The sequence below is a fragment of the Crassostrea angulata genome, chromosome 10 (assembly GCF_025612915.1).
Source record: "Crassostrea angulata isolate pt1a10 chromosome 10, ASM2561291v2, whole genome shotgun sequence".
In the NCBI taxonomy this organism is placed as follows: domain Eukaryota; kingdom Metazoa; phylum Mollusca; class Bivalvia; order Ostreida; family Ostreidae; genus Magallana; species Magallana angulata.
The window spans coordinates 50,631,754-50,653,426 of NC_069120.1; the positions used below are offsets into that span (position 1 = coordinate 50,631,754).

At 36.6% G+C, this 21,673-nt stretch overlaps 2 protein-coding genes across 3 annotated transcripts; both read right to left on the bottom strand.

Moving 5' to 3' along the window:
• Positions 1 to 186: 186 nt before the first annotated feature.
• Positions 187 to 20,979, bottom strand: LOC128167208 (active regulator of SIRT1-like). Of its 2 annotated transcripts, XM_052832784.1 has the most exons (5): positions 20,940 to 20,979; positions 1,913 to 2,028; positions 1,404 to 1,532; positions 892 to 998; positions 187 to 637 (listed from the first exon to the last, which is right to left on the bottom strand). In XM_052832784.1, the coding sequence occupies exons 2-5, from the start codon at positions 1,974 to 1,976 to the stop codon at positions 512 to 514; spliced, it is 426 nt and encodes a 141-aa protein (XP_052688744.1). In that variant the 5' UTR covers positions 1,977 to 2,028; positions 20,940 to 20,979; the 3' UTR covers positions 187 to 511. The 2 variants fall into 2 exon arrangements, with proteins under 2 accessions (XP_052688744.1, XP_052688742.1); XM_052832782.1 differs by lacking the exon at positions 20,940 to 20,979 and having other exon boundaries at positions 1,913 to 2,082.
• On the bottom strand, positions 15,225 to 17,522 carry LOC128167207 (uncharacterized). The gene has a single exon (XM_052832781.1). The coding sequence runs from the start codon at positions 16,321 to 16,323 to the stop codon at positions 15,265 to 15,267; it is 1,059 nt and encodes a 352-aa protein (XP_052688741.1). The 5' UTR covers positions 16,324 to 17,522; the 3' UTR covers positions 15,225 to 15,264.
• Positions 20,980 to 21,673: the final 694 nt, after the last annotated feature.

Sequence of the window (21,673 nt, forward strand, 5' to 3'; positions counted from 1 at the left end):
ACTAAGAGCGCAAATAATGGCTTTATAGTGGCTAACGTGCAGAATTCAATTTGTCTGCATGCTTGGTGTGTCATAGGACTGACGACATCCAAAAATAAGCATTCAATGCTTAAGATTTGTCCCAAATATTCTACACCAAATTCAATATCAATATACGTAAAAAGAAAAATAAATAAAAACCACACATTTGAAAAAAGACTGACATTTTATTGCAACTTGAAAGAAAGTCCATGCTTAAAATGAGAAAATGAGCTATCATAGTTTTGATTAATCATTCTTTAAAAAAAAACCCTGAAAAGTCATATGCACATGTATTAATACAATTATTACATGTTAACGGTAATCCTCTGGTCACAATTACTGATGGAGTAGCCAGCTCAAACCTCATCAACAAACACTGGTAAACATTCCAGTAATCACCTAATGAGCAGCAAAAACTTGGACCAATAAATGAAGTCCAGAAGTACTAAATAATGCCTAAAATGTACATGGTTTATTTTTTAAATTCATATCAAGAATTTAGATATTCCTTTCTAAAGTCTTCAAAGTCCTTGTCACTGAATATAGACTGTTCTTTTGGTTTTTCTTCTATTTTCTTCTGATTTCTTGATAATTTCCCTTTGTTGTACTCCAAAATCTAAAATTGATTGGTACATGTATTAGGTTTTTTTTTATTTAAATTTTCACATTATTCAACAATTTCAAGACATGTCTGGCCAAAATAAATTAAGTCTTTTAATATACGTTTGGAAAATTAATTCGTTCATCAAATGGCAAATTCATAACACTAAAATTTTCCATTATTATCCTGAAAAACAAAAAGAAATTATATCATAACTCATAGAAAGAATGCACATAAAACATTCCTATTTTACAATCTGTTTGACTTACAGTATTGACTGTCTTGGCATCAGGTTTACCTCCAACATTGGAAATCAGGTTAAGATAATACAGGGAGTCTTCAGTAAGATCCACAGATTTGTTTCTATTATAAGTTTCTACAACATAAAATTATCACAAAATACAAATAAGGGACATACATGTGCAAACACCAAAGACTACATATGAAATACAATAAGAGCTTCACATCTTTACAATACACGATTGTTCATAATGGAGGCCAAGTTATCAACAAACCCATTATATTTACCATTCCTTGAAATTTTAGATATGGTTTGTCTAGCTATAAACTACTCGTATCATTTAGCAAAGAAGAAAAATATATAACTTTTTAATTTGAGTATTTTCCAAAATCTTTTTAAAGCATTATTCTTGTCATGGATATCAAATTTAGTCTAAAAATGGCCACAACCCTCTAGCCTTCTTAAAAAGATAGGTACATCATTAGGCGCTAGACACATTTCCCAAAATAAAAATTAAACAGTTTGGTTATTAATTATTACCTAGGGCTGACTCCTTGGATAGGCTTGACTTGGGTTTCCCGACATGGTCTGCTGTCCGCTTTCTCCGCTTCCTGATCCCCCTCTTAGAGGAGACCTCTACAGCTTTACTCCTTCTCCCCTTTGATTTGTCTGACATGGAGAAACAACATTCATATGTATCTGACACACACACTTTATCATGGAATTTAAAGTTAAGATATGATTCGATGATTTTTAAATTAGAAACCTTAACAGATTCTCATTACATTCAGGCATGCGCATTGTTTCATACAAAATGATGGTTTCCTATTCAACTTTTCATTCACCGTGATTTAGATTACGACCAGAATAAGAATTGACGTTGCCCATTTTTTTTAAATGGGGCTGGGGTGGGGTGGGGTGGTAGAGTGTTAAAAAAACCGTGAGATGTCATTATTCCTGGATAGTGACTGATTTGTTTAAAAAGTATCTAACAATTAGTCTAATGCCCATGGGTGAATGAGCGGTTAGCAGTTGTGTGAAGTCATTACCTTTTCCTTTTGGTTGATCTTCCTCAAAAAGTTGTAGGCTCTTCCTTAATATGGAAGAAGACATAGCTTTCTAGAAAATAAATAGAATATTGTTTACAGACACTCACTCACACTAACACTGTCATAACCAAAGTCAAGCTAGCCAGCACTAACTCCAACGCACTAACAAAAATTTCATAAAAATTATCGGGTGATACTAAAACAAGTCCCCCGGAGAAAACAAGTCCCACGTAAGTCCCACATAAGTCCCACGGCAAATGCAGCTATATATCGATATAATTATGATTGATTATGATTAAATGTGATGAAATAATCATAATTAACACAACAAAATATTTTTATAAGCTTTTATTACGGATTTATCGACGAAAAATCAAAGATGTTGGTAAAGGTAGATAACTCGTACGTAGAATTCATACGGCAGCAGAAGAAATCTGTACACCCGCCATTAATTGATGGATAATTCAAATTTTCTTTCACAAAATAAAATCTAATAGCAATAAAAAAAATGACTTTATATTCATTAAATAACACAAACTAAGTAAAAGTTGGGTAAGTAGAGAACTCCTACGCAGAATGCATTCGCCGCCGAGAAAAGAGCACACCTGCCGCTTACCTGATGGGCGATCTTAATGTTTTACTTTTATTTTCTAACTTAAAAAATGAACATATTAATATTGATAAAAAAAAATACCACATTTATTAATTAACACTCACTAAATTAGTAAAAATCATGAAAGTAAAAAAAAAATTACGCAGAATCCATAATCTAAACAACTAATTGCTATTTTTTTATTGTATTTATTTATTTATTTATTTTTTGTATGTTAGTCTTTTATTTCATTGTACTAAAAAATGCATAGATAAAATTATTAATTTCTTTACGCAAATTTAGAAAAAAAAAAAGCGCGAATGACTTAAAAATAAAGGGAAATCTCTAACACAGAATTCGTACGACTGTGGATTTAAAATGTACGCCTGCCATTTATAGTTATGTCATTTTATTTGTAAAATATTTCAGATGGCTGTAAAGTTAACATTTTGCCTTATGATTATGTTCAGAAGAGAAGTTTACTTATTGCTGTGATTAATTTATTATATTACATGAAGTTGGGTGATACGAGTTTTATATAGTCCGTATATCACTCCTTTTAAGTTTGACCCAGTTCTGTTCTCTCTAAGAACTGTCATGTTGTAAATTTTGAATTTACTGGGTGGGTGTAAATACAAAATTTCCGACATGTGTAAATTTTGTATTTAAACCCACCCAGTAAATTCATGCGTTCATTCAGGGTATTTTTTGGGGGGTGGGGGGGGGGGGGGTATTCAGGTTTGTCGGGGGAGGGGGTCGAGGCATATTTTTGGTCACTTTACGATGAAAATTTACGAAATTTGATTTTTTTTTCCCGGGGGGGGGGGGGGGGTCCACCCTATTTTCCGAATCCAATCTAGATCAGCTCATGAAAAGTCTGTTAGTGGTAAAAATCTTCCTAAAAGTAAAAGAAAAAATCTTGCATCTACTCCAAAAAAAAAAAAAAAGAAAAGAAAAAAGAATGATGACTGAAATAAATACCTGTATTTGATGGAAGTTCATGAGTTATACTAACATATAGATGTATTGTTATTAAATTGTTATTGTCAGCAAGAACATGCATTCTAGTCTACGGCAGCTTACCGTTCACAAGACTGTTCCACGATCTTTGGGTCTAAAGACCAACTCTGTTTTAAATGTTTTTTTCTACATAATGAATGAAAAATCGTGTTTCAAAAATAGAAACCAGCAGAGATCGTCATATTTTTCGAAACCCTTACGATAAAAGAGAAGGCTTTAAAAACAAGTATAAATATATAGTTGTTTGCTTGTCAATTTTCAGGAAGGAATCAAGCTGTTTTCTCGAAATTTCCATTATATTCCCCCAATTTATTCGGAAACCTATGGAAATCTATACATATCTTAAAAGTAACTTTCTACTGAAATAAATGTTTTCGACTTCTTATTTTATCGAATTATTCATAATAACAGCTAGAATCACACAATCGTATATGTATACAAGTATGTACTTGTATATTTATAAACATGCATTTCTTTCTCTCTTTCTTTGTCTTCCCTCCTTCTTTCACTTCATCTCTTTCTCTGTCTTCTCCATCCATCTCTCTTTCTTTCTTTCTTTCTTTCTTTCTTTCTTTCTTTCTTTCTTTCTTTCTTTCTTTCTTTCTTTCTTTCTTTCTTTCTTTCTTTCTTTCTTTCTTTCTTTCTTTCTTTCTTTCTTCAATAACGGAAAAACCATACAAACATCGAGAGAGAAAAATACTTATATATATACATATATGTAGTTGAACCTGCGTTTAACTGTTCTAGTACATGTATATTTTCAATACAATTAAAATACATGTATAGAGAAAACTATCAAGCAAACGGGATTGAATGTGTAGGAAAATAAATAAATAGCTATAGGACATGCACAAAAAATCTGTGCCAAAATATCAATCATTTTCAAACTGATAGACATATTTTAATATTTTTGTAGCGAGTCGGTAAGAGTTCCACTGCAACATTCACATTCTAAATGTTCGAAAAGCAAAATGTCATTCCGACAATTTTAATGAATCACACTGAACAGAATGAATCGAAGGTCGAGAAATGTTTTACATTTGATAAAAACAGGGACGTATATACGCCCCTGATAAAAAGAAAGTCAAGAATAATGCATGGCTGCATTACCAAATATTATTGATTTTTTAATGTATATACATTTATTTATTGACATGTGTAAATGTTTTTCATACAACAAACAATTATCACTTCACTTTCCCTCAAACGGTTACACGCAGAGTTTTGTATAAAAAAAAGAAAAGAAAAAAAAGAAGAAGCGGGACCATTGTCACAATCTGAACACAAACACGTTGATTAATGTATTTTTTTTATCTCTATAAATCATGTACTAATTACAAAATAACTTGCTCATTATTTCCTTTACTACTTTACTATAATATTTGGGGCTAGTGGAAGGGGGGGGGGGGGGCGGGCTACATGTCCAAAGATGATTGGTGATCGTTGGCTCTACCTATACACGTGTATATATACACGTGTTAGTTTCTTGTATATTCTGTGTGAATTGAACGGTTTTTTTGTCGCTTAAGAAACAATAGACCTTTACCTACCTGTATATTGGGAGACGACCGTGAAGCACAACGTGTACACAGCCCCCACACCATCTCTCTCTCTCTCTCTCTCTCTCTCTCTCTCTCTCTCTCTCAAATGTAGATCTACGAAACACAAAAAAGTTATGTTTCAAAATTCTATGCAGTCCACTTTTATTATTCCCGTTGATAGAGCAAGGTCGCTACATGCAACAGAATTATCAGAGTTTCTGACACCCAATTAAAACTGATATGTAATCTTTATGTGATCTATATGAAATTGAAGACGAATAACACTCAATCTTTATATATATCATGTACACTTACACTGAACACTTAATCAAAAAATATTATAAGCCATCAGTGTTTTAACTAGTCAAACTTAAGTATAATTTCTATAGTACATTCATAACCATAAACATTTAAACGTGTGTTACTATCTTCGAGAAGCTTATAAAATACAGAAAAACAAAATTGTTTTTGTAAAGGAAAGTATAATTCACTATTATTTACTAAACAGACCAGACATATATTAACCAAGAAGATTGCCATGTCATTGAGTTGAATCATTTTACAACGTTAAACATTGAACCGGGTGCTTTTTTTTTCCTCCATTGAAAATTGAAACCAAAATATTCCCGGTTACATTCGTTACACTGATATCATGCAATGTAAAATTTTGCTACAGTCTTATGAATGACGTATGTAATGTTTGTTTTTAGAAACAAAATCAGGACTTGAAGATTTACATATAGTTTAGTGAACTAGGCAGTGAAAGTCTTAGATCTAGAAATGAAAAAGAACAGGCTAACGTACTTGTGTAAGCATTCCAGATTTTATAATTATTTGTTCTCCAAAATTCATAATTTTAGTAAATTTATATGGAGAAAGAATATACGTTTAAAGCAAAGTGCACGCACATTTTCGTATATACACAATCAGTTCTGTACAATGTTAGTAACTGTTTACATCTTGAAAAACTTGGAGAAGATGTAAGAAATTTTCTTTGGCTTTGTAGATGATTTTCGATCACATACTTTTCATGAGCTGAATCTAGATGGGATTCGGGGGTGGGGAGTTGGAGTTCCGCCCCCGTGGAACAAATCAAATTTCTTAAATTTCCTCGATCCCCTCCCTTAACAAACCTGAATATACCCCTCAAAAATATTCTGGATAAACGGATGGTTTTTATTACGTTTTAATATTAATAATAATCATGTATACGAGGGTTATTAGAAAAGTTCGCGGACAAGTTGACTTGTGAGCGGACTATTTACATAATACTATCGAAACTTTTCAGATTTAACTTTTATTTTCTAAGAAATATGAAACGTTTTGTTTGTTTTAAATGCACCATAAAAAATATACAGCTTAATTATTTGATGAATATGCTTCACGGAGCATGTCAGTTTTTTTTTTTTTAATTTTTTATATTTTGTACGCATTTTTCCTTATTAAGAAAATGTACCGTTGAAGTGCATAAAAATATTTTTAAACGATATTTCATATGACATCACAATAACTTATGAGGGTCAATTTATGAAAGTTTTAAGTTGAAGAATTTCTGACCGTTTTATCGCCGAAATTGGACGAACAACGCTTGAAAAATGAGTCAAAAACTTTGACGTCTGTTATATTTATGGACATCTTGGAGCACCGGGCCGTCATTTAATTTTGTATGCACGCAGGAAAATCTCCGATGGAGACCAAAGGGTTCTTATATGAATGCTACTATTTTTTTTTTTATAGGAAAAACGTTTACAACTTGAGCCACAGAGGTTTAAAGATGGAAAAACTGGGTTTTTTTAGCCCTTGCAGCACCCCCCCCCCCCCCTACAGCCGGGATCTTGCACTTATAGATTTCGATTATTTACCTCATCTGAAGTCGAAACTGTGTAGACAGAAATTTTTGGACCTAAATGATCTACGATATGCCACAAAAGGCATTATACAAATGCTTGACAAATAATGGTATGAACGTGCATCTTATAAATCGGTTAAATGTCTTAAAAAGTGTGTGGAACTGAAAGGTGTTTACTTTGAAAAAGAGTAACATGTTTGACTTTCAGTTGTTTGACGTCACCTGACTTCGTGGAAATATGAAATGTTGCTCCGTAAATCTAATTCACGCAAAGTAAAAATCGCCGTATCTTTTGGGGAAAAAAATTAAATTCACATGATTTTTTGCATACTTATTTTCAAATGGTAGTCATTTAATAAAAATACGCCATCCTACAAAGTTCACAGTAATTTTGCCGTAAATCACTGTCCGCGAAGTTTTCTAACAACCCTCGTACGTACAGTTGATTAAAAAAAAAAACTAAGGTAATGAAAAAATCATAATTATCCTTAATATAGGTAGGTATTCGACAAGGGTAATTTAAGCGTACACATGTACATTCCTTCGGGCTTGTGTGTTTCGTATAGACTAGTTCTTAAATCTTTCACTGTATTATAATTTATCATAAAAGCCTCAGTGAAGGCATAATAAAATTTTTTTATTAATATGATCATTTTTAAGTTAGAAAATATAAAACATTAAAATAACCCATCAGGTAAGCGGCAGGAGTGCTCTTTTCTCGGCGGGCGAATGCATTCTGCGTATGAGTTGTCTACTTACCTGATTTTTACTTAGTTTGTGTTAATTAATGAATATAAAGTCAACTTTTTACTGCTATTAGATTTTATTTTGTTGGAGAAAATTAAAATTATCCATCAATTAAACGGCGGGCATATAGATTTCTTCTGCTACCGTATGAATTCTACGTACGAGTTATCTAACTTTACCAACATCTCTGATTTTTCGTCGATAAATCCGTAATAAAAGCTTATAAAAATATTTTGTTGTGTGAATTATAATTATTTTATCACATTTAATCATAATCAATCATATTTATATCGATATATAGCTGCATTTGCCGTGGGACTTACGTGGGACTTGTTTTCCCCGTGGGACTTGTTTTAGTATCAGCGAAAATTATCGGCTATTTTCAAGCGTTTTCCGATCCCGATGTAAAACAACTGAAATTAACAAATCGCCCTGCGCCCAAACTAGGACTTGTGCTCATTAGGTGAGCCCGGATTCCTTGGGGGAGGGGTATTCCCTCGAGGATTCCGGTGCCAAATCAGGCACTAGTTACACCGTTTCTTGGCGCCAGTGCGCTGTGTACACCTTAAGTGAACAAATTATTCCTCTTATGTAGGGAATTAAACAAGGCGCCCTGCGCCCAAACTAGGACTTGTGCTCATTAGGTGAGCCCGGATTCCTTGGGGGAGGTGTTTTCCCTCGAGGATTCCGGTGCCAAATCAGGCACTAGTTACACCGTTTCTTGGCGCCAGTGCGCTGAGTAGACCTTAAGTGAACAAATTATTCCTCTTATGTAGGGATCTAAACAAGGCGCCCTGCGCCCAAACTAGGACTTGTGCTCATTAGGTGAGCCCGGATTCCTTGGGGGAGGTGTTTTCCCTCGAGGATTCCGGTGCCAAATCAGGCACTAGTTACATCGTTTCTTGGCGCTAGTGCGCTGAGTAGACCTTAAGTGAACAAATTATTCCTCTTATGTAGGGATCTAAACAAGGCGCTCTGCGCCCAAACTAGGACTTGTGCTCATTAGGTGAGCCCAGATTCCTCAGGGTAGGGGTAGTTTCTCGAGGATTCTGATGCCAAATCAAGCACTAGTTACGCCGTTTCTTGGCGCCAGTGCGCTGAGTAGACCATAAGTAAACAAATTATATCCGTTATGTAGGGATCTAAACTGGGCACCCTGCGCCCAAACTAGGACTTGTGCTCATTAGGTGAGCCCGGATTCCTCAGGGGACAAGTGTTTCTCTGTAGGATTCCGGAACCAAATTAGATTCTAGTGACACCGATTCCTGGCGCCAATGCTGTTGTGTAGGGATCTAAGATCTAAACGAGGCGCCCTGCGCCTAAACAAGGACTTGTGCTCATTAGATTTTTATTATATCCAATGAAAAAATCCAAACATCCAAACATCTAACAGGATCATTGGTTACATCGATATCGCTACATTATATATATATATATATATATATATATATATATATATATATATATATATATATATATATATATATATATATATATATATATATATATATATATTCCGGAATCCTCTAGGGGGAACACCCCTCCCCCGAGGAATCCGGTCTCTCTCTCTCTTTCTCTCTCTCTCTCTCTCTCTCTCTCTCTCTCTCTCTCTCTCTCGTTTTGTTGATATGTATACTGTTGATAGAACTCTTCAGCAGTCTTTATTGCAACTTTTAAGGACGTTGTCACCAGAAATGCTAGAAATGTCAATCACACAAAAGACCTAAAATGTTTATTTATTTTATTTGTGACCCATGTCATATACCATGGTTTGAAAATGTAGGGCTCAAAACAGAAATGATATTTTTCCTGAAATTTTTGCTTAAGAAGATGGGTGGATAAGGCGTGTAAAATGCCCATACACGATTGGACAAGCTACTGAAAAATTAAAATTAAAATATCAATAAATCTTACATTAAAAAAACCCTATTTAAAACAATGTATATTTAACATATCATTTATTTGTAACCTATAAATATGTTCAATACTTGGAATATTTTAACTCAAACCGGCGTATACGTATCAAAACATGCAAGTAGTGTCATTTTTTTAGAATTTTAAGGCATTTTCTTTATTGGAGTGGGTCTGTGTTCCATATTTTTCTCATAATCTAAATTAGGTCTAATGGAAAACAAACCGATTTTATTCAACAAAAATGTGGAGAGACGACCCACCATACATTGGTGTCCCAACAATGAACGTTTTGAAAAAATAATACAAGTCCGTAAATTCATGGCCAAAGTCACTCCTAGTATTAAATCAGCGTACCTTATTGTGTCTGAAATGGCTCAGCGGTTAGAGCACCTGACATAAACTAACCTTAGATATCTAGGTTTTTTATGTTCTGGGTTCGATATCGATGCCACCAAAATTTAAGACAATATTTTTTTTCTTATCGTTTGTTGAATATTTTAAAAACTAAATATAGTTAGAAATTGTACTTTTGAAAAATTGTATTATAATATATTTGAATGGATTTAATTGGGAAAAAATAAATTCAAAATGTATTTCACGACTGAACCGAATGGGCATTTGCGCTATCTTATCCCACCATCTTCAAATTTGGCATGATAATTGATTATTTGAAGAAATCAAACAAATATCTATAGTTTGAACTATTATTATCCCCTCCCGCAACTTGTTACGAAGGGGATATATCATCGGTGCTGCGCGCGTGTGTGTGTGTACGTATGTGTTTGTGTGTGTCCATCCATCTTTTTTAGCAAAATTCATAAAAAACCTTCGCATGCATGTTTATCAAACTTCTTACGCTTCATAAGCATGTTTAAAGGACAAACCATATTTTATTTTAAGGAATTCTGTTCTTTATTTTTTAAATATCGTTAAAATTATAACACTTAGAAATTTTATGTACGACCTCCGGTTCGTGATAGTAAACATTTCAAATCAACAACTTGATATTTGTTGGACGTAAGCCTTGTAAAGACAAGAAGCAAACGTTTTTGAGAAATGGGAAGTTGGAAGGATGTCCAAAGTGAAAAACTGAAGCAGGCAGGAGATCAAGTTCTTCCTAATTAAGTAAAAACAAGCAGCCGACTAAGCCGAATTTGGGGCTATATTTAACGAATTACTTAGAGAATAACAGGTTTATAATTCATCAGAGACTTTGATGAATATCGTCAACATGATAAATCGGAAAGAATCTGGGGGAATAAGCCGTTGCAAATGCCAACGACCTTCTCATACCTCTAATAAGAAATAATAAACGTACGAGTTAACTGGGCATTTAAACGGTGGACAGTATTGTCCAAATGAAAATGTCCAAAAAGGCGTAACTGTGCTTAAATTTTATAGTATTTACATATAGTTTAAACTGGCAAATTTGAAATGAAAGTTTAAATACAAAAATGTTGATTACTTTCTAAAAATATTTCATTTACTAATTTACCTCAGTCATCATATACAACCCCTAACGCAGGGGAGTCGACAAAGAGTATGGGGGAGTTGATTCCACCATTTGTAGTAGTCGATTTTTTCCGCTTCGGAAACAGGAGGAATTTAGGTAACACCTTTTGTAGGTATTTAAAACAAGTTTTTCCAAAAAAAAAATGAGTGGCGTCGGAATCAAATTGAAAGGGGGGCTAGACTTGTACAATATATTGACAAGCAAAAAAAGGCCTTTGGAATGTATAAATTTGCAAAAAAAGTTAGCGCCCCCCCCCCCCCCTCACCCCGGTTCCGACGCCTATGATATATACCACATGGAAGACAGCGGTAGTCAAACCATTAACGTATAACAAGGGGACTTGTTATTCGTCACTGGTCACTGGTCATACTTTGTGTTGGTCATTGGTCCGAGTGGTGTATGTGTCTTCTGGTACAACTACTATGGGCAGCGGAAAGGGCAAAAAATACATTTTTACAAAATCAACGATAAACTAAATTCAGCAATCTAAAATAATATTATCAATGACCATAAGTGCAAAACCAAAAGTCTTCTTTGCAAAATAAATGTACATAAAATCAACCAAAGATATTTAAATACAAATCAAACACAAAAAGTAAAACCAACAGACATAAATGTAAAACGAACATACATCAACATGAAACAAGCGGACGCACAAATGAACGCCAGGTGGCGTTTTTTCGGAAGCAATATGCGTAATCGATTATTGGAATCCGGGATGGCTCGCACCTATTCTGTTTCGTCATGAGATGTTTCCCACCTCGATGTTTCGCACCTGCCTTGGAGCAAAACATATAACTGTATTATAATGTAATGTAATGGAGTGTTGATGTAAATAGAAATGTATATATAGTTAGCATATATCTATTTTGGGGGATCTTTTTTATCAAAATTACATAAATTACCGGTATCTGCTTGAACTGTACATTACCCAACTGCATCCACTCTTTAACTACGATTTTTACCAGTCTTATTTTTATAGCAAAAGTAGGGTTAAATATTATTTCCATTCCCATACATTTATTATGATTTATTTAAAATTATGAATAATATTTTAATGACCTGTTTATACTCGTACATTTGTTCCAAATTTCATATTCGGATGAAAACATATGCATAATCAATTATTATACAGTCTTATATAAAAAAAAAGTCATTTAATTGTTACCCATAAACATGATGATATACAAAATTCTGAAGAAAAAAACATTTTTAAAATGCTACAAGACACATGTACATTGTGAATTAAAATTAAGTGCATGTATCAGAATACTTCAAGCTTATCGACATGAATACTGACATACCTTAAATTTTCTTCAAACTACTTGTACAGGCATTGCATAAGACTGTAGGGAAATAAATCAAACTTCGTTATAGAAAACATTGTATGCATTAATTAATGCATATTTTGATGATAACAATTTAAACAATATGTTTATTTTATGACTTTCCGTTTCCGTCAGGCTAAGGCACATCTATATAGATCATTATAGCAAACCAATTTTTCACGCCTCTATTCACGTAAAATTGGACGAGTGCACTTATGGGCCCCGGTGAAAAGTGAAAAAATGAAGAATCAAATTAAGCATATTTTTTTCCTTAACATTATCTATTGATATCTATTCCATAAGAATTAACAAGTTTTAGCGCAGAAATTATTGTTTATGAAAAGCACGAAGCTTTAAAACATAGTAGGGGTCAGCAGACATTCGTGATTTTGTATAGTAAATCGAGGACAGGCATTCATTTTAAAGCCTTTGTTTACTGTCAGCCTAACCGAGTACAAACTTGTAAAAAAGACAATATACGCATTATACATTTAGTAAACTCCTGTGAAAGTAAGAAGTTTGTACTCGGTTAGGCTGGTATCTAAAAAATGAAAAACGTATGAAAATTTCAAGGTTTTTCCTATACTTAATTCTCTGACCTAATTTATGGGCGGCGCCATATTACGATCACGTGATTTACCGCCATTACGGTGCTGACAACGGTAAACAAGTGTCATATTTACTACGTCGACTTTGTCTCGTTTTGTGTGTGGAACATCATTGTGATGGATAAAAAGAATTGTAAATATATATTTAAACCTCATTTAATTCACGTTCTGTTTGTTTTTGGTCTTTCTGTGTTTGTAATTTTGTTTATTACACAGTAAAACTTGGATCCGTACCCGCCCACCTCGCACATTTAACGTAAATGTTTATTTTATTTACATCCCTCAATTCTCTGACTTGAATGAAAGTTACGCATTGAGTCGAGAATTTGAGTATATAATTGGATGGTTTATACAAACAATCAAATCCCGTAATGTGAAGTGTGATAATCTGAAGAGAATGCTGGTGGATCTCCAATTTCTTATGCAGTTCAAAATTTTTGCATGCATTAAAATTTTGTTATCAATGTTTTTGTATTTTTTCAACCAGCAACTCCTCATAATAAGTTGCTTTTAATTGTTAGTTTTCCTTTCGCCAAAAAGTTATGCATAATGAACAAAATTGAAATAAATAACAATATTTAAAAATTGCAGATCCACCAAATGAATCTGACCCAGGTTGGAAAACAAATGATCTGAAAAGCTGGCCTCATATTTTATATGAAGATTTAGTAGACTACTTGATATTTTCAAAAGCTTATGATGGTAAAGAAATGAAGTCATTTAGATCTCTTTGGGGACAAAATTATGTCAACTCCAGGTGGCTAGGAGATATTCAAAGTATAAATGTTGGACAAAATGTTTTCCTGAAAGCAAAAGTATCTCCATCCCAGCCTGGAGTCGGACGTGCAGATTATCATGCATGGATTTTAATTGCATCCGATGGAGAAGATAGCTACAAGATTGAGAATGCTAGTTGCACATGCCCAGCAGGTTTAGGAAGAGGATGCAGCCATATTTCAGCCATTGGATATGCTGTTGTCATGGCATGGAATCAAGGATTCGCAGGAAAATCTGTTACAGATTTCCCAGTGTCTTGGGGCAAGGGAGCAACATCCTCTGCAGTTGACCATCAGGCGGAGCTCAAAGAAATTGATTTTTCACGGCCAAATAAAAACAAACCAATAAATACAGATAACATTATTGTGAGATGTAAACCTCAAAAAGAATTTAGATTTAAGAAATTAGAATCACACAATGAATTGGTTGAGTTTTCACATTCATCATGCCTTTCAAAAATTTTTCAGTGCAAGGGCACAATTATAAATAAGATTTTGTTATCTGAGCCCTGTCAGTTAAGCACATCTGCAGGAAAAACAAGTAACCCAAAAGATGTGCATCATGGGAATCATGAGCTTGATTATTCAAATCCAATCAATATTGCTGATATTCAGTGTCAGCCTTGTAGAGATTTTTATAGAAAATATGTTCATCTGTCTGAAAACAAAATTGATGAAGTCTGTCTCAATACTACGGAACAAAATTCTGACTTGTGGTTTGATAGTCGCAAGGTTAGAATTCCAGCATCTGTGGCTAACAAAGTACCAAAAACAAGCAAAGCAAATCCACAAAATTTTGTTACAAACCATTTATATCCTAGATTCAAGGGCAACAATGCAACACAACATGGAAAAGTATCAGAACCAATAGCCAAAGAAATCTTTGAAAAGAAATTTGATTTGGAAGTTAAAAATTGTGGTACTGTTATAAATAAAGATGAACCTTTTCTGTCTGCAAGTCCTGATGGCACAATTGATGATGATATGCTTTTAGAAATAAAATGTCCAGTAAAATCAATTGATGAACTTTTAAACAACAAAAGTTATGACATTTGTAAAGAAAATGATACTATCACTGTTAATAAGTCAGGCAGAAATGGATATTATACACAAATACAAATGCAACTTTTCTGTACAAGAAAATCAATGTGCAAATATTTTACATGGTTTGCAAAAAATGGGGATTCAGTGTGCATTGATGTACAATATAACGAAACTTTTGTTTCCAATATTTTACCAAGAATCAGAGCATTTTATTTCAATCATCTACTTGTTAGAATTGTTGATGATTTTTCACAAGGCAGATTTGTTTTCAGTGAGAAGTATGAAAAATTGTGTTCAACTTTGTGAAAACAAAAATAAACAGTCTTTACACTTGTACATAATTTCTTGTTATCTTCAGAAAAGAGCAATGAAGTAGCAAAAAAGTACAATGTAAAAATTCTACACTATGCATGAGCACCTCTAATCTTTAATAAGCTGAGGTCTCAAATTACAAAGAGCACCCACTACCTTCACTACTTTGTTCATTTTTTTGACTGACTTTATTGAGATAATGCTGTTCAAAATTCTGTAAGATTTCATTCTACGAATTGCCCTTTCAACATGAATGCGCACTGATGCTATTCTACGCGATTGGATAACTTCTTTTTCACTAAGCTGCTTTCTACCTCGTAAAAATGAAGGAATGTTAAGCCCAACATGTAAACTGAATAGTTCTTCACCTATTGTGAATCCCCTGTCAGCCATAACTTCATCATTTGGATTCAAATAGTTGTAAAACCCTGATTTTTTAGTGATAAATCTATCACTTGCTCTGCCCCCATAACACTTTGACAAAAACATGATGTAACCATTTGGTGCAATACAAACAAGAAATTTTAATGTGTTGTGCGACTTGTAACTGCTGTAAGTTGCAGTCCTGGCTTTCAGGGACAATGGCCTCTGAAGGTACACTTCTGTACAATCTATGATACATGTAGTTTTAGGATATGTGTTCCTAAAAGAAGTTGGTAGAGATCTTTGAATTGTGTCCTTTGGCAACCACATTATCAAATCTTTCAACTGAACAGCTAGGATATTTATCCATGAATTAAAAATTCTACTAGCAAGCTGATGGGAAATTCCGAATCTTTTCCCCAAGTCTTGGAACTGTAACCCTAAACGTAATCTAACTAACGTTAACAAAACTTGTTCATCGATGGACAATAAATAAGGTAATTCATTGCCATGTACCCTCATTATATCTACTAAAGTAGAGTATACTGTCAGTGACAACCCTGTATAAAACACTGAATCTTTCTCTGTCAAAATTTTGAAAGATGAAAGTTCACGTGTTGTTTGAGTACCTACAGTATTAGATGTTAATTGTAGACAATATAAGTGGTCATGCAATGAATCAATTGTTTGAGTTGTTGCATCTGATTTTGGTCGATAGGTAACACAAGACACCCCACACTGATGAACAATAACAGGTGGTGTCTGGGTAGAAGCTGTTGCTGCTGAGGGAGTATTGATTTCCATGTCTGTGGCTTCTGCTGCTGCTTCATCTCCTCCTATGCATATAAGGCCACTTTCTTCATCCTGCTCCTGCTGATCCTCCTGATTAGACACGTCCCTTACCAGTTTTCTCCTACCTTGCTTTATCTATTTAAAAATCATACATAGTAATATATCATACATATCTGAACACATATTGTGTTTTTACATACCCGAGGATGATCCTGCATCCATAGTTAACTTCAATCATGTCCCACACAGTCATTGTACCCGCCAGCAGGCAATCACTGGTGAAAGTATGACCACTCAAAATAGCTTCATGTAAGTTCAAACTGCTATTTAATTTGACAGTTTGAAAATACTAAACTATTCTAATAATAGTCATAGTAATATGTGAATCACATTAACTGCAAGTATCTCATTCTGAAAGTAGATTAAACAAAATTCAAACTAAAATGTATGACAAACATGTAATTTTTTGCACCCTAACCTCTTTGTGATATCCCATATGTAATTGTGGGTCAGGGTTCAGTTTGGTTGGACACCCATCAAGGAAATGAATTGAACAGACCTGTTAGCATTAAAAGATAAAATTATAATTAACCCTGATGAAAACTGTAAAGATGCACAGTCATATATCATATTTATACATAAACATGTATGTTAATGAATACCTTATACGTCTACATATATAATAAAAGAACACATGTGGTATTTATACATGTGTATACATGTACATGTGTAGATATATATGGTCAGCATATATTGCATATTCAGTTGCATATTCAGCTGTTATCATCGACGATGTCATTCAGATATGAAATTAATAAGATCAATTTAAAAATTAAAAGACGATAACTGATAAATTGCGACATAATAGATATACTTGGTCCTTTTTTCCAGGTTGATAATCCTTTCTATTGATAGCTTTGAGCCATCGCAATCTGGTATCTACTTGCGCTGGAATGCAAAACATCCTGAAAGGCGCTTGGCAAGGACAATCTTCGTGTCTTTTCCCGTGATCAGAGCATTCCTCCATCTTCCATCTATACAACTTTCTCTGATTATTGGTACAGTTGAAGACAACACAATGTCTCCCACCTCCTTTTTCGTACGGCATCGTATCAATCGAATGTAGACTGTCAGCACCGTAATGGCGGTCGACGATAGCGCCACCTTCCGTCTAAGGGCGATAACTGCGTTAATCTTACGTACTGGAATTATGTATAGCAAGCGAAATCTATTACCTTCGTGACCCATGTTTGAACTCACGCATGGAATAAATTATTTCAAACAATCACGTGGTTTCTATCCAGGTAAACGTTTGTCATATGTGCTCACTGTAAAACATTGACACGTTTTAGATCGCTTTATTTCGTCTTTGAGGAATCCGGGCCCACCAAATGAGCACAAGTCAGATCTTAGTTTAGGCGCAGGGCGCCCAGTTTAGATCCCTACATAACAGGAATAATTTGTTCACTTAGGGTCTACTCAGCGCCCTGGCGCTAAGAAACGGTGCAACTTATGCCTGGTTGGGCATCGGAATCCTCGAGAACTACCCCTCCCCTTAGGAATCCGGGCTCACCTAATTAGCACAAGTCTTACATGTAGTTTGGACCCAGGGCGCCCAGTTTAGATCCCTACATAACAAAAATTATTTGTTCACTTAGGGTCTACTTAGCGCACTGGCGCCAGGAATCGGCGTAACTAGTGCCTGATTTGGCACCGGAATCCTCGAGGAACTACACCTCCTCTGAGGAATCCGGGCTCACCATATGAGCACAAGTCTTAGTTTAGGCGCAGAGCGCCTAGTTTAGATCCCTACATAACAGGAATAATTTGTTCACCTAAGGTCTACTCAGCGCCCTGGCGCCAAGAAACGTGGTAACTAGTGCCTGATTTGGTTCCGGAATCTTCGAGGGAACACCCCTCCCCCAAGGAATCCGGGCTCACCTAATGAGCACAAGTCCTAGTTTGGGCGCAGAGCGCCCAGTTTAGATCTCTACATAACAGAAATAATTTGTTCTCTTAATGTCTACTCAGCGCACTGGCGCCAGGAATCGGCGTAACTAGTGCCTGATTTGGCGCCGGAATCCTGGAAGTAACACCTCTCCCCCAAGGAATCCGGGCTCACCTAATGAGCACAAGTCCTAGTTTGGGCGCAGGGCGCCTTGTTTAGATCCCTACATAACAGAAATAATTTGTTCACTTAAGGTCTACTTAGCACACGGGCGCCAAGAAACGGGGTAACTAGTGCCTGATTTGGGTCCGGAATCCTCGAGGGAACACCCCTCCCCCAAGGAATCCGGGCTCACCTAATGAGCACAAGTCCTAGTTTGGGCGCAGGGCGCCTTGTTTAGATCCCTACATAACAGAAATAATTTGTTCACTTAAGGTCTACTCAGCGCACTGGCGCCAAGAAACGGTGTAACTAGTGCCTGATTTGGGTCCGGAATCCTCGAGGGAACACCCCTCCCCCAAGGAATCCGGTCTCACCTAATGAGCACAAGTCCTAGTTTGGGCGCAGGGCGCCTTGTTTAGATCCCTACATAACAGAAATAATTTGTTCACTTAAGGTCTACTTAGCGCACGGGCGCCAAGAAACGGGGTAACTAGTGCCTGATTTGGGTCCGGAATCCTCGAGGGAACACCCCTCCCCCAAGGAATCCGGTCTCACCTAATGAGCACAAGTCCTAGTTTGGGCTCAGGGCGCCTTGTTTAGAGCCCTTCATAACAGAAATAATTTGTTCACTTAAGGTCTACTCAGCGCACTGGCGCTAAGAAACGGTGTAACTAGTGCCTGATTTGGGTCCGGAATCCTCGAGGGAAGACCCCTCCCCCGAGGAATCCGGGCTCACCTAATGAGCACAAGTCCTAGTTTGGGCGCAGGGCGCCTTGTTTAGATCCCTACATAACAGAAATAATTTGTTCACTTAAGGTCTACTCAGCGCACTGGCGCCAAGAAACGGTGTAACTAGTGCCTGATTTGGGTCCGGAATCCTCGAGGGAATACCCCTCCCCCAAGGAATCCGGGCTCACCTAATGAGCACAAGTCCTAGTTTGGGCGCAGGGCGCCTTGTTTAGATCCCTACATAACAGAAATAATTTGTTCACTTAAGGTCTACTCAGCGCACTGGCGCCAAGAAACGGTGTAACTAGTGCCTGATTTGGGTCCGGAATCCTCGAGGGAACACCTCTCCCCCGAGGAATCCGGGCTCACCTAATGAGCACAAGTCCTAGTTTGGGCGCAGGGCGCCTTGTTTAGATCCCTACATAACAGAAATAATTTGTTCACTTAAGGTCTACTCAGCGCACTGGCGCTAAGAAACGGGGTAACTAGTGCCTGATTTGGGTCCGGAATCCTCGAGGGAACACCCCCTCCCCCGAGGAATCCGGGCTCACCTAATGAGCACAAGTCCTAGTTTGGGCGCAGGGCGCCTTGTTTAGATCCCTACATAACAGAAATAATTTGTTCACTTAAGGTCTACTCAGCGCACTGGCGCCAAGAAACGGTGTAACTAGTGCCTGATTTGGGTCCGGAATCCTCAAGGGAACACCCCTTCCCCAAGGAATCCGGGCTCACCTAATGAGCACAAGTCCTAGTTTGGGCGCAGGGCGCCTTGTTTAGAGCCCTACATAACAGAAATAATTTGTTCACTTAAGGTCTACTCAGCGCACTGGCGCCAAGAAACGGTGTAACTAGTGCCTGATTTGGGTCCGGAATCCTCGAGGGAACACCTCTCCCCCGAGGAATCCGGGCTCACCTAATGAACACAAGTCCTAGTTTGGGCGCAGGGCGCCTTGTTTAGATCCCTACATAACAGAAATAATTTGTTCACTTAAGCTCTACTCAGCGCACTGGCGCCAAGAAACGGTGTAACTAGTGCCTGATTTGGGTCCAGAATCCTCGAGGGAACACCCCCTCCCCCGAGGAATCCGGGCTCACCTAATGAGCACAAGTCCTAGTTTGGGCGCAGGGCGCCTTGTTTAGATCCCTACATAACAGAAATAATTTGTTCACTTAAGGTCTACTCAGCGCACTGGCGCCAAGAAACGGTGTAACTAGTGCCTGATTTGGGTCCGGAATCCTCGAGGGAACACCCCTCCCCCAAGGAATCCGGGCTCACCTAATGAGCACAAGTCCTAGTTTGGGCGCAGGGCGCCTTGTTTAGATCCCTACATAACAGAAATAATTTGTTCACTTAAGGTCTACTTAGCGCACGGGCGCCAAGAAACGGGGTAACTAGTGCCTGATTTGGGTCCGGAATCCTCGAGGGAACACCCCTCCCCCAAGGAATCCGGGCTCACCTAATGAGCACAAGTCCTAGTTTGGGCGCAGGGCGCCTTGTTTAGATCCCTACATAACAGAAATAATTTGTTCACTTAAGGTCTACTTAGCGCACGGGCGCCAAGAAACGGGGTAACTAGTGCCTGATTTGGGTCCGGAATCCTCGAGGGAACACCCCTCCCCCAAGGAATCCGGGCTCACCTAATGAGCACAAGTCCTAGTTTGGGCGCAGGGCGATCTGTTTATTTTAGTTGTTTTACATCGGGATCGGAAAAAGCTTGAAAATAGCCGATAATCTTTATGAAATTTTTGTTAGTGCGTTGGAGTTAGTGCTGGCTAGCTTGACTTTGGTCACTGTCATAGCCACACATTGGCCATTACAAAATAAAAAATTATCCGAATTTCGAGCCCGACCATAGAATTTGTCAAGTAGAAGCAAGTGATAATTTCTAGTTGCAGGTCTGAAGCCCCCGACCTGAAAAAATTGGGTGGACGACTTGGGAGCTACAGTGCCTCCCATAGTAAAAATCTGCAATTTACGGCGCACAGTTGGTACTGATTAACCTTATTTACACACAAATTCTGTGAAAAAATAGCACCATAAGATTAAATTATTCATGCAATTTTCTACTGATATCGTTTCTTTCCTTGTCTCAGACTTTCCCCGAAACACGCTAATCGACCTCGGAAAATGTTATGTTAAATTCACGTCCAGATCGAGAGTCGTCATTTTTACATGTAAACAAACTGCACCACTTCACTTTACGGGACTGGTGATGGTGTTTAAAAGAATATCAGAGGCAAGGAAAGTGATGATATCTGTAGTAAAATGGCTGCGGAATTTTTTGAAATCAAATAGCCTATATGAGAAGAATGTGTTCGAAAATAAGATTAATCAGTCAAAAACTAGCGCACTTTTTAGTGCGCCGTAAATTGCAGATTTTTACTATGAGGGACACTAGCTGTAGCTCGATCCCAGGTCGTCCATCCGAATTTTTTTTAGACCGGGAGTTACAGACCTGCAGCAAGTTAATTTCTAGCCTTTGTATAAATTTTAGATATGGCCAGAAATTAGTTCTGATTTTT